Here is a 12,361-nt window from a genome sequence, read left to right on the forward strand (position 1 = left end):
TATGAGCAGAGATTGCTCAGTACGGGGGCAGATGGACAAATGGCAGAGGGAGAGAGGGGAACAGGACAGATATGGACAGTCACAGGGGCAAAGAGAGGAAGAACAGAGTCATTAGATGGATGGAGAAGTGGATGAGATACTGTTGAGTGAAAGCCTGAACACATCAGTACTTGATTACCACTGAAATGGATTTGTAGATGGGGATAATCAATATTTTATATATGTGTAATGAAGATGATATCTTATATTCTGATAAGGTAGCATGTTAAAAATATAAAGCACTCAGAGGATGCACAGCTCCTCTAGACTGCATCATACTCAAAATTGTATTTAACTTGTCTGGTTACCAGCTGTGACAGTGAGGCTGGTATTGTTTTCACCTTGTGAGTGTGTGTGTGTGTGTGCAAAATGTTGTCCTGGAGACACCTACTGTGACGATGGAGGTGGTGTTGAATATTTTGGCAGGTGTTTATATGTCTCTGTCTGTGGAAAGATTGGACAGATGTAGACAGATGTACACAGATGTTGACAGATCACTATCACTGATAGTGCCACAGCCGTGCAAGATACAGTCACAAAACTTTACAAGTGCGTAGTTGAGATCAAAATAAAGGCAGAGTTAAAAGATGGGTGTGGTCCGACACATGACTACTGAGTATTTGGAACATGTGTCGGAACATCAACATGTTGATAGGCAAGTGCGGCTGGTGTGATCCCACCACAAGATGGTGCCTAGATTGTTTGGTTTATGTTTGTTACGTTGGAAGTGTGCATACTGGAAGTGTCTCTTTAGGTATTTTACCACTATCCATCGTTTTTTCTAACAACCTGCAGTGACGGTTCAACATGTCAGGATATGCCACTGTCCTATTTCCCTGCACAGAATAACACCAATGTTCAATGATCATCTCTCTCCTGCAATAACCAGCGTTAAACTATAGCATAATGCACAAATGTTGTAAAAATTGATTATTTAGAAAATTAATGTTCCAAAATGTAACCCACTGTTACTGTCAAACATAATTCAGGGTTCAGAAACATCAAATACAGTCTTAGGATACATGAGGTAGATTTATTTTTTGTTAAAATAAGTGCAATGATTCTTGAGACAAGAGCAAAAACATTTTGACGACTGTCCTGTTTCACAATGGTAAGAAAGCTATTTAAAAAGTCCAATTTTGCTAACATGGCTACAACAAAGCTAACATGGTGTGCTGATACCGTTGTTGAAAATGTTAAAAATGAAAGTCGCCCAGAAGCAGAAACAAAACACAAACACTGCGTTGTAAAATGTTCTGTTAGTCACTGAAGAAAATACATCATACAAAAAATGTGACATAATCTTACATTGCGATTGTGTTGCGTGTGTTTGGACCCTATTGTCATCTCAGTTGTCTGTTTTGCTCTTTATTTATGTGATCCACCTCCACTTGACTGAGCAGTGTGATGCATTTGACTTAAGATGTTTTTTTTTTTTGTTTTGTTTTGTTTTTTTTGTGCTTGGAGGCAGTGAGTACAAAAACACCACACACACACACACACACACACACACACACACACACACACACACACACACACACACACAGTCATACAAACACAAACAAGTATTACAAAAGAATACAGAATATCTAAAAATATCTTCACATATCTAAAAAAAGGATAGAAATGAAACATGCAGGTATGCATGGACACACACACACACTGAAACAGTGAATGACTACAGGCAGAGGTGATTACATAACTCGGCGACAGCAACACATTCTTACATCATATTTCTTGTGTGTCATTCTTCAGGAGACCCATTCAGCTCATTCAGTCTGCCCTCCCCACACACACACACACACACACACACACACACACACACACACACATTCACACACACACACACACACACTGACAGGGACATCATAGAAGTAGACGACAGTACGGTCACTTATTTCCATCTCAGACACACACACTGGACACCACCGCAGGACAGGGGATGAGGCGAGGGTCAGACTACTGATGGCTCGTTGCCTCAGGAGGAAAACAAAAGCAACAACAAATTGTTCTCTTCTGTAAGAGGAGATGAAGATGCTGCAGTTCAGCTCGGTGAGGTAGAGGACAGTTACAGCGCAGCTGAGATCATATGAGGAGCTTCAACCCAGTTTATCAACGTGGTGAAATAAAAAAGTGTTTGTTCCCTTTTTAAGAGCTTAGCCCATCCTGGCTTTATGAGGAGCCTTTGATGGGTTTAGGAGAAAGTGTGTGTGTGTGTTGGAATGGTAGGTATGCAGTTATTATTAGGTGTTTTACAGACTGTTGGTTTCATTTTATTAAACTCTTTTAAAGTTCCTATTTAAATTTTATCTAATATCTATATTTTTTCATTTTTTGGTGTTAATTATTCTTGAATTGTTTATTGTTTATCTCTGTGTTGTATTATTTATTGTATTAGTTTGTCAGTCACCTAACCTTTGTAAAATATAGTTTCATTATATTTGATTGATCAATATATGATATATGTGCTTTTTACTTGATAGTAACATGCAATAGATACATACAATATATAAACATTATTAATGATATGCATTTTGTTTTGTTTTCTTAACTGAATGTCGGTGCTTATACCAAATTTTTTAATCCCCAATTTTGCTGAAAATAAATACACTTTTGTTTGGACTACAACAGCGGGGCCAGCCCTATAAATGCAAATGTCGCTGACTGACTTACTGACTGATCATATTTCCACCATTGGTCACCCGAAAGCCCCGTGACTGAGTTGGAGCTTCCCCATTGGCTGTTGCTCTTTCAAAATGAATTGACGCAGAAAGTTTCTATTAGGGGGCGTTTACAGCCTGCAGTGATGGCAACTGAGGCCACCTGTCGAGGAAGTCTCCGTTCAATCTCAGTTCGGTTCACTGAAACCAACTCTTGACTTGGGCTTCAAGTCTGTGTTGCATCTAACCATTTGCATTTCTGTGGGTAACGCACTTCTTTGTCTCTGCAGCCATGTATATGATCATGTGAACCGCTCAGTTCTTCCTCCGTTCATGCTAAACAAACTGCTGTGTCACGAGGATTTGTCTGGAATTTTTGTCAGTTTTACACAACTGACATTAGAGATTGAGAATGACAGGGGAAAGACTTCTTGTGCACCAGAGGAGGTTTCCATGTTTAGACCAACCACACACTGAGCAGCAAACATGAAATCTTTCATGAGCTGGCTATAGGTTCAATCACTATGTTGTTACAGTAATCAGCAAAAGAGAAGAAAATCAGACATTTATTCACAGGGAAATGTGCCTGATTATTTCTCTAAGCTTCAGTTCAACTCAGGCCTCTTCAGAAAACGAGCTGGGGGCTCACCACTGACATCTTCCCTTTGGGTGAACTGTCCCTTTTCACTACACGCTGTTTACCATCTCAACATGTTTACAGTCTGTCATTAGGCCTGCTGCTGTTTAACTATTCATCTCATTTGGCTGATGGAGACAGTGTACGCTTTCATCAACGTCTCAATCATCATCTGAATGGAAGAGAATCTAAAATCCAAATATGAGCCCAAACAGCTTTTCTATAGCAGCTAATATAGTGACTCCCTGCAATACTTTCCCCTTTGCTTTCTGTTATGAGTGTCTAATTGAAATAGCAGAGCACATACTGTGTGAGTGCGTGTGTTTGTTGGTGCGTGAGCGCGCACAGCAACGCGGCCTACTTACATCAAAGGTTTTTCCAAGCGGCTTCCCAGAGAGCCGACTATTTCACCCAGTGTACAGAAAGCCTGGCCCAGGAAGTCCTGCATGTGAAAATACAGAGGTTAGGACTGTGCGTCGCAGAGAGAAACATTCATCTACATGTTGCGTCATTTATACATCACGACATACTGTATGTTGTACACCACAATCAATGCATTTCAGTTAAGTGTTTTTCTCTACTTTCACATCTGTAATCGTGTATCGACTAATTTAATTACACTGTACATGTAAAGGCACACTAGGGACAAGAGATGAAAATGATCAAAAGCAATAAACTCTCTGTGAAGGCTCTTTATTAGAGCTGACAATTAGTCAATTAACCACTTAAATGATCAAAAATAGATTTTTACATTTGATGAATCATTTCAGCAAGCTGCCAAACAGACTCTGGTTCCAGCTTTTCAAATGTGATGAGTTAATCCTTCTTTTTGTCATATGTGCTAATAAACTGAATATTCTTAGGCTTTGGTCTATTGGTCAGATAAAACAAAAGTTGTCATCTTTGGGCTCTGAGAAATTATGATGGGCATGTTTTACAATTTTCCAACATTTTCAAAACAAAATGATTCATTGATTAATGGAGAAAATAACCAGCAGATTAATCTATAGTTAAAATAACTCTTAGTTACAGTCCTCCTGAATATTTTTCATCACAATATCTTTGTGAATCAAAACAAACAAGGCAGAGCTAGTTATGTGATTGGCTGTTGCTTCAGTTTGAATAAGGGATCGGTCATCACAGGTCAACAGGGACACATATAAAAAAAGGGGAGAAGGCTGTTCAATTTTATTAAAAAATGCAAATTGTCTTTGCTTTGTGCATATAATATAAGCACTATAGAGGTGTACACAACACAAAAAAGAAAGTTCCGGTTGTTAGGTATATCAAGTTCTTCCTTGGGCTGCATTCAGTTGAAGTGTTGTAATATTAAATGTTGAATTTTTGGCACTGAACAGCTTCCCTTCTGTTTTGCATGTATATTTTGCACACTGACATGTAAGCACAGCATGCAGAGAGACCCGTGTCCTTGTTGATCACTGTAGGGTGACCACAAGAGAGAAGCCAGTTTGGGGAGGAGGAGCCTTTGGCCAGAAAGAGGAGCAAGGCGCAGAGAGGGGAAGGGGTAGGAGAAGTCTGTTTACAACAGGCCTGGACTGATTGTTCATGCACTGATACTGAGGTCTCCCCTACCAGATTGTGTATGGATGTGCATGAGTAAACGCGTGTCTACACGTGTGTGTGTGTGTGTGTGTGTGTGTGTGTGTGTAAAAGTGCTTGACAGATGAGCCGTGTTGAGTCCGGCGGGCAGAAAGCTGCTTCAAAGATCTTTGCCGGTGCTGACCAAATTTCTCCCCCAGCCGAGGTCTCAAAACAAAAAGAGATGACAAAAACGCTCTGGCCTTTCCATAAGAATTGTGCTGCTAGCTGCCCCCGCCCAGCGCCTGCTACGTCTCAGAAATCTACAGCTAGAGGCTCAGGCGCCTCGAATTAACAGGCTCAGTGGTGGCAGGAAGAAAAAGGTTAGAAGGGTATCTTCGAGTAAAAAAGATCACAGCTGAATTCCACAAGTACAACCCTCCCTCTTAAAGTTCCTCTGTTCATCAGGCCTCTAATATAGAACATCCACAGACCATGTCCATGTCTTTGTCCATAAAGTCCCACTGTCCAATCCTTTTGTCAGGTAAGAGAAAACAATACTGGATGATTCTGCTTTCTGGATTATGTTCAGTGACTTTCTACATTATCTGTACATTGCATCTATAATATGGTAAAGGTAAAGAAGAGGCCACTGTGTACAACACTTCATTAAGTTTAGGAAAAGACTGTTGTAACGGTTAATAAAAAGACAAATATTAATAGCAGGTCTGTGACAAGACACTGCATGAAAGTCTGATGTGCTACTGTACACGCCTGTTCACCATCTTGACCTGCACACCCTTCCTTTCTGCCTTGCTACATAAAGAGCACGCTACTTTATGTAGCTGGCACTGAACGTTGAAAATGGATGTAAATCGGGAGGTACAGAATCGTCCTGTATGAACCTAATTCCAATGATACTGGGCTACCCTCCTCTAGTGCTGCAGCAAACTAAAGGGGAATTCCAGCAGTTATCAAATTAGCTCTGACTTGATTAACTTTTGGTTGTGATACCATTTCACTCACCACACCCCCTCTGTTGAAGTGATTAGGGAAACAAGGACAAGAGAGTAAAGTCTGATCGCAGGTAGGACATCCTACAGCTTTCCAAAAATCATCTAAAATACTTGTTTGTCAGTCCAGCAGAAAGTATTACAGATACAGTGGTCGTGGTCCATGGGAATGTTCTTCCTGGAGTCTGCATTTCCCACATCCCTACGGACAGGGAGACGGGTGAAATGTTAACATGACTAATAGCATAATAGTCATGATAACATTTTACCACACAAAAAATATGAAAATAAAATCCGGGTTGACAAAAACCAGAAATGCTTCTTAAGGCAGTGGAAACAGGCACTGTATCACAGGGACATCACACCTAGCTCCACTTAAGAGTGTGTTTTCTCCTCCAAACTTTAGATTGCTTCTTTTGAAAAAGGACGTAAAACTGTTGAACACGTCAAAGGTACAGAAAGAAAATACAGATTCGAGAAAAGCCTGAAAAAGTGAGTCTCACAACCTCTAAGATTTACATTCAGATCCGTTTGAGGGGTCCTGAACCCCAGGTTGGGAAGCACTGTTTTAAGTCCACGCTCAGTAATGTTCTGAGTTCAAGTCTGGTGCAGTCAAGAGAGTCTTTCTTGCCCCACAACTTTGAACAGTCTAATAAAGATGAAACACAAGATATGTATATGCGCTTTTTCTACGTTTCTCTACGTTTAATAAGGGGATTAAAAGTTTGCAGTACAATCCTGACTGCTCTCAAATAGACGTGAGGGAACACAGAGCCAGTTAACTTAATTACTGCCTGCAAACAAAGAAGCTATTTCCCCGCCTGGATTCATTTGCTAATCATCAAGTTTAAAGTAATGAATAAAGACTTTGAAATGAGATTACTGTTTGTAAGAATTATATTGGTGTATTTTACCACACAAATAAGCACGGGTAAAATAAAGAATTGTGCACAAGGCTGTGACAAGCGTATGCAAGCATGAAAAAGCGACTTCATCTCACAGGAAATGGGACATTCAGCCCTTAATTAGGTTTTACTGTATACTGCACATCTTCCCCTGCAGCCATATCTGCACAAGGTATGCAAACCATATGGCACGGCAAAAACATCTGCTGTGATGGGAGGAAGGAGGCATCTTCAAACGCTGGCACTGAAGCTGCCAAGAGAGATACTGTACTTGTGAGTACTATTTCCATTTTCTGTTATTTATAGCCATGTGACTGGGGATGGACTGTGCCCGAACAATGGAGCCATCACTGTGTGCCAGATCTCCAATCCCACACATCCACAGCAACGACAGGACGCATCCAAGCGTCCTCAGCCTTCACGCTGAGAGTGAGTCGCTGTGCTCACATTGCTCAGTGCTCTTAGTAGAACCCCGGGGGCACACTGGGGTTGGAGCTGAGGAAAATAACTCCGCCTGCAGTTGGAAACGAGTACGAGGCCGGGTAATAGGAAAAGGGGCTGGGTGCGGACATGGAGCCCAGGTTACAGACAGCAGTGGAGCAGGGCACCGCTGAAACTTCTGTTTGAAAGGAAGGTGAAAGTTGGGGCTGTAGGGCTGTGAAATCTGACATTGAAATCAAGATGGCGGAAGATCTTAACCAGGAAAGTTCAGTCTAAATAGTGTTTGGGAATAATTTTAACCTGCAATCTATCATCAGCAATGGCAGGAGGGCATGGAGGGTGTTCAGAATTTGCAAAACTGTATTCCCATGACAAAAGAGCATATGCAGCACCAAACAGACATCTGATAAGACATGACAAAGCTGATATAACCTCTTTATTAAAGCCTGTCAGTTATCTGTGATATTTATGCCTTTTAGACTTGAAAAAAGCCTGTCAGATTGCAGAAGATCTTTCCTTTCCTCTATTTCTCTCTCAAAGTCACTGCTGAATGCCCAAAGCTAAAAATTGTTTTTATTCCAATGTCATCTCTTTGTTAAATCTAGAAAGCACCTGTTTTAACCAGATGATCAACATACTATCCTTAGACAAGTGCTGATAAGGATTCGTCCATGAGTCAGGTACAGGTTTGAAAAATAGTAAAAGTCTTGAAAAACAATTTTCCAAAGATAACAAACTGAAAAAGTGTCATTAGAACTTATGTTCATTTGTCTCTCATTGCTGTGAACGTTTTAGCGTGTAGTGTACTACATATAGACAATCTTGTCTTTTGTTTGGTCTAGAATTCTGACTCTGCTTGTATACTGGTTAGCTTAGCACAGTGTTTAGCTTATTATGCTTGTCAGGTAAACAGGAGTGGATACTTTGTGATTTGCTAAGATTTATTCAGAGAGAAGGCTGAGTAGTGGCTGTTGGTGAGACTAGTGGAGCCAGTTATACGGTGATGGTAGTTGGACAACTGAGCAGTTCTGGCTCTCAGATGACGCCACCTATCAAGCCGGCCAGACATAGGGCCAGGTCATGTCACCAAGTATCTGTTCTCTGCTTTAGTGAGGATAGGATTCAGGAATATTTTAAATGTGCAATAGCAGAGAGTGGTAAAAATTTCTGATATAACTACTAAGTTGTGGAGGTAAGGTTGTAGGCTGGACTTCTGAATGGGCCATGGCATTAAGACGGTTCTGCCTATCAAGCCAGTGGGCCCGGCCCGGCCATGGCAGCTGAGCCTAAGCAGATACAATGTAGATTTAAGGCTGGATCAAGCTGCAGAGTATCTGCTCTCTGCAATGGTGAGAGTAGGAGTTAAAAGCAGCTTAAATGGTGAGTGGAATGGTGTCGCCTGTCATGGGGTCTAGCTTATTCGTGAAAGCGTAGCGTGATATCCCCTGCAGGGATTTAGTGACAGGTCAAAATATTATCTCACATGAATCCTGGGTTTCCATAGGAATGCTCATCCAACTTTTGATATACTTAACTGTGTCCCGATATCATAGAAACTGTATGGGATTCTGAGACTTAAGCCTCTTGCTCTACCATTTCCAGCAAACTCAATAAGCGGGCAGGTCACAAGCATTTCCCAACTGTGGTGTAAAACTCTTCTGAATACCTGGCATGGGTCAGAAAAATCCTAAATCTTTTCTTTAAGAGAGTTTAAATGCCATCACGATTGCTTTGTTCCTGTTAGGCCACTCTTACCTCTGACATTCAGATTCAAATCAGGCTGCTATTGTACTGGAAGGGTAAACATTTGGCTGTATAATATTTCCATGAATGCATGGCTGATTGCTGAACAGCTGAGGTGAAGGAGACACTCACGTGTTTAGAGAGGTTGTCGCTCTTGCAGTCTAAATCGTACCTGCAGAGAAGAGAGAAGAGATGACACATCAGAACCGAGGCCATGTTGGGTTGCAAGGTTTGAGCAGGAAGCCTGTGACTGAAAGGCTGCCAAAACACAAATTAGTAGTCTATGACACAAGCTTCTCTCCTTCATCACCTTCCATTAATGCAAGGCACTTCTCCACTAATCACTGCAAAGAAGCTGTTCAGGTTTAAAGTAGGCTTGTGATTATGACAGCAAAAGCTTTACTGATCTGATTTCATGCATGAGGGTACAACAGTATCAGTGGCCTCGGTATCATTAATGGCTGTCACATGAAAATCTTAGTACTTACACAGAAAATGTTCCACTTTTTAAGTATTGATGTGTTAGTAGCAGTACACAATGGCAATTCTAGCTGGTTCATAATTTGAATTAATTATACAAAGACAGAATAATCAGGGAGATCTATCATCTAAAAATGTTTAAGATACTGCAGTAGTATATGGTATATTATATATTGTACAGCATATTATAATCAGAAAATCAAAGTAGAAACAAAAATCCAGTAAAAGAAAAAAATAGGTGAAGTAGAACCAGAAATCATCTTTTTTTCTCCTTTTTGGTCAAAACCTGGCACCTACATCAGCCTTACTGCAACTCAACCACTGACCGTTGGGTTGGGGATTCAGGTGTGTTATGCTAACAGCAGCTATTGTAGCCTTAAGCAGAGCTGAAGAGAAAGCTACATACTGCAGGTAAGCTCAACGCTTTCTAACCTCACACCCCCAGACTTTTTAATTCTCAGACTTCAGACCCAACCGACATCGACTCAAGTGACATCACTTGAGGCAATTTATCAAATTTCACACAGCTCCCTCTGGAGCCGCAGAATGATTGACACATAGCAGTAGTATGTCATGTGTAAACATTCTTCTCTTGTTCTCCACCAAGTAAACAGTTCTCCATTATAAGAACAAAAGATTTTTCTCTGAAAAGTAAAGGATTTTTGTAGATATATAATATGATTTCCACAGCGGCACAGCTCGGCCGAGTCCAACAAACTAGATTTCTACAGCTTGTCCATTCACATCCTCCTGAACCATAAGTAGCAGCTATATTGTGCAGACCATATGATCCACTCGCCTCTCTGGAGAGCAATTTATCCAGCTTTATTTACTTCCTGTAACCCGTCACCTTCCTAGGTGTCTCTGGTGTGTGTGTGGTGTGTGTGCAGCAGTGCGTAGTGGAGTGTGTAAATGGGAGATCCTGAGCGTTTCTTTCTACAGACAGCATGCCATGTACGATAAGGCGCCTGCTGACAAAACTGGGAGACACTGTGTGTCACTACAGGAGGGGGTGGGGGACTCCAATACGGAGCTGTTACTAATGTAATTCCATAAGAGCAAGGAAACGTGGTGCTGTTACGCAACGTGCCGCTGGCAAAATGCACAGGTGCGCTTCATGTTCTATTCGCCCCTTGCCTCTGTCACTCCCAAATGTTCATAAATGATTCATTTAATCTTATTTAATAATGAGAGACCCAAAGAGTGAGAGAAAGAGAGACAGAGAGAGACAGAGAGAGAGACAGAAAAACATACTACTGATGTATGTACGATGGATGATTTGGCCGCACATATTCATGCACACACACACACACACACACGAGTGTTTGCAGGAGTAGATGTCCCACGGCGCCTCGTGAGTGCACATTTGTTGTGTGTGACTGAATGAGTGTGAGTTTATGTGGATGACATCACTGCATCGGCACTGGGCCAGACAGGATTTCTCTTGGTCCTGTGCTGTCTGTCTTGCGGGGAGGGGGGAGGGGGCTGCTCAGAGCTCCGTTTGAACTGAGCAATGATGACTAATGATGGCACACAAACAAACAGGGCCGGAGAGGAAGGCAAACAACAGACGACAGTGAACTGACACTTGAGCTCCATTTCCTAATAGTTTCATGAAACCTTCACAAGGCCTTTATACCTTCATACGAGATGCTCGATGTTTCATTAGCATATTTGGCTCTGTCACAGATTTTCCTGAACATGGCATTTTACCAAAAATACTGCTATAAAAAAGAAGGGAATGATGTACTTCCAATTTTTAGGGCAAGTATCAGTTTCTTTGGAGTTTCCCTGTTTCGTTGTAATGTATTGTAATGAATATTTACATGTGGAATATGGACATTTTTTTAAATTAATGATACATAAGGAATCATTGTTGAATAGTAGAACATTTTAGTCATTTTCAGAGTTCACTTTCATGCTTAATAATGGTCAAATATTCAACAGTTCAAATGTAAATGATGCATTTGTTACTTGAGATACATTTTAAATCCATGTTGGCTGTCTGTGTCTGTCATTGGTTTAATTACAGGAAATTACAGGAAATCATGGCTGGGCATCGGAATTAGATCTCTAGTTTTTGATTGTGCTTATTACTGCAAAGAAGGTTATGTTTTCACCCGTGTCTGTTTGTTGGTTTCTTTGCTTGTTTGTCAGTAGGATTGTGCAAAAACTACTGAACCGATTGGCACCAAATATGGTGAAGGGTTGGAGCATGGGCCAGGGACTAACACTTTAAATGTTGGTCTCCATCTGAATAAAGGAGCAAATCCATAAATTTCTTATTACTTTCCTTAACACTGCAACATTTCCATCAGTTTCTCAGGAATTAATGTTTGATGTAATATGAGTGTTGAGATGTTTGACTTGGTGTTATTCAGTGTAGATCCACATAATAATCTGGGTCTGACAGACATGTGTAGGATTGTTTGGCCTTGGTGGAGGTATGCATTCTGTTCAGTGACATTCTTGTTGATTCTGGTTCTTATTGAATCCAAGCTCTATTCTTGGAATATTATTTTGCCAAGGAAAGAAAGCAAAATATGGCTAAACCAAAAACACACTTTTATTTTCAGCAGATTTTGATTGCATTGGAGTAGTTTGAAATAAATGATGAGGTACAGTAATTGTGATTCCTTCTGGTTTAAAGATGAAATGGTTTGAAAATGCATATTAGCTTTTTTTACATTTGCTTTTATGTGATTTTTCAGCATTGACTGATTCTGAGGTACCATGACTTTGACTCCAACAACACTGTAAATGTAGGAAATGCTTCTTTGCAAAACAGCTGTGTCTTCTAATGCATGAAATTACAGTCCACTGTATTGTGCACACTACAATGTACATGTGCATGACTGGTGAGATACATTTTGTTTCCAAAAATTGATATTTTGAAAACAAAAA

The 12,361-nt window shown here is 40.7% G+C and overlaps 1 protein-coding gene across 1 annotated transcript in view; it reads right to left on the bottom strand.

The window, feature by feature from the left end:
* Positions 1 to 12,361, bottom strand: part of LOC111229790 (copine-8-like) — a 62,586-nt gene that overhangs the window by 23,204 nt on the left and 27,021 nt on the right. The window contains exons 6-7 of the mRNA XM_022756260.1: positions 9,110 to 9,149; positions 3,702 to 3,778 (exon numbers count right to left, since the gene is read on the bottom strand). Of these exons, the coding sequence (XP_022611981.1) occupies positions 3,702 to 3,778; positions 9,110 to 9,149 (117 nt within the window). The remainder of the gene's footprint in view (positions 1 to 3,701; positions 3,779 to 9,109; positions 9,150 to 12,361) is intronic.

Source organism: Seriola dumerili, unplaced genomic scaffold, assembly GCF_002260705.1.
Source record: "Seriola dumerili isolate Sdu_G_001 unplaced genomic scaffold, Sdu_1.0 BDQW01000242.1, whole genome shotgun sequence".
In the NCBI taxonomy this organism is placed as follows: domain Eukaryota; kingdom Metazoa; phylum Chordata; class Actinopteri; order Carangiformes; family Carangidae; genus Seriola; species Seriola dumerili.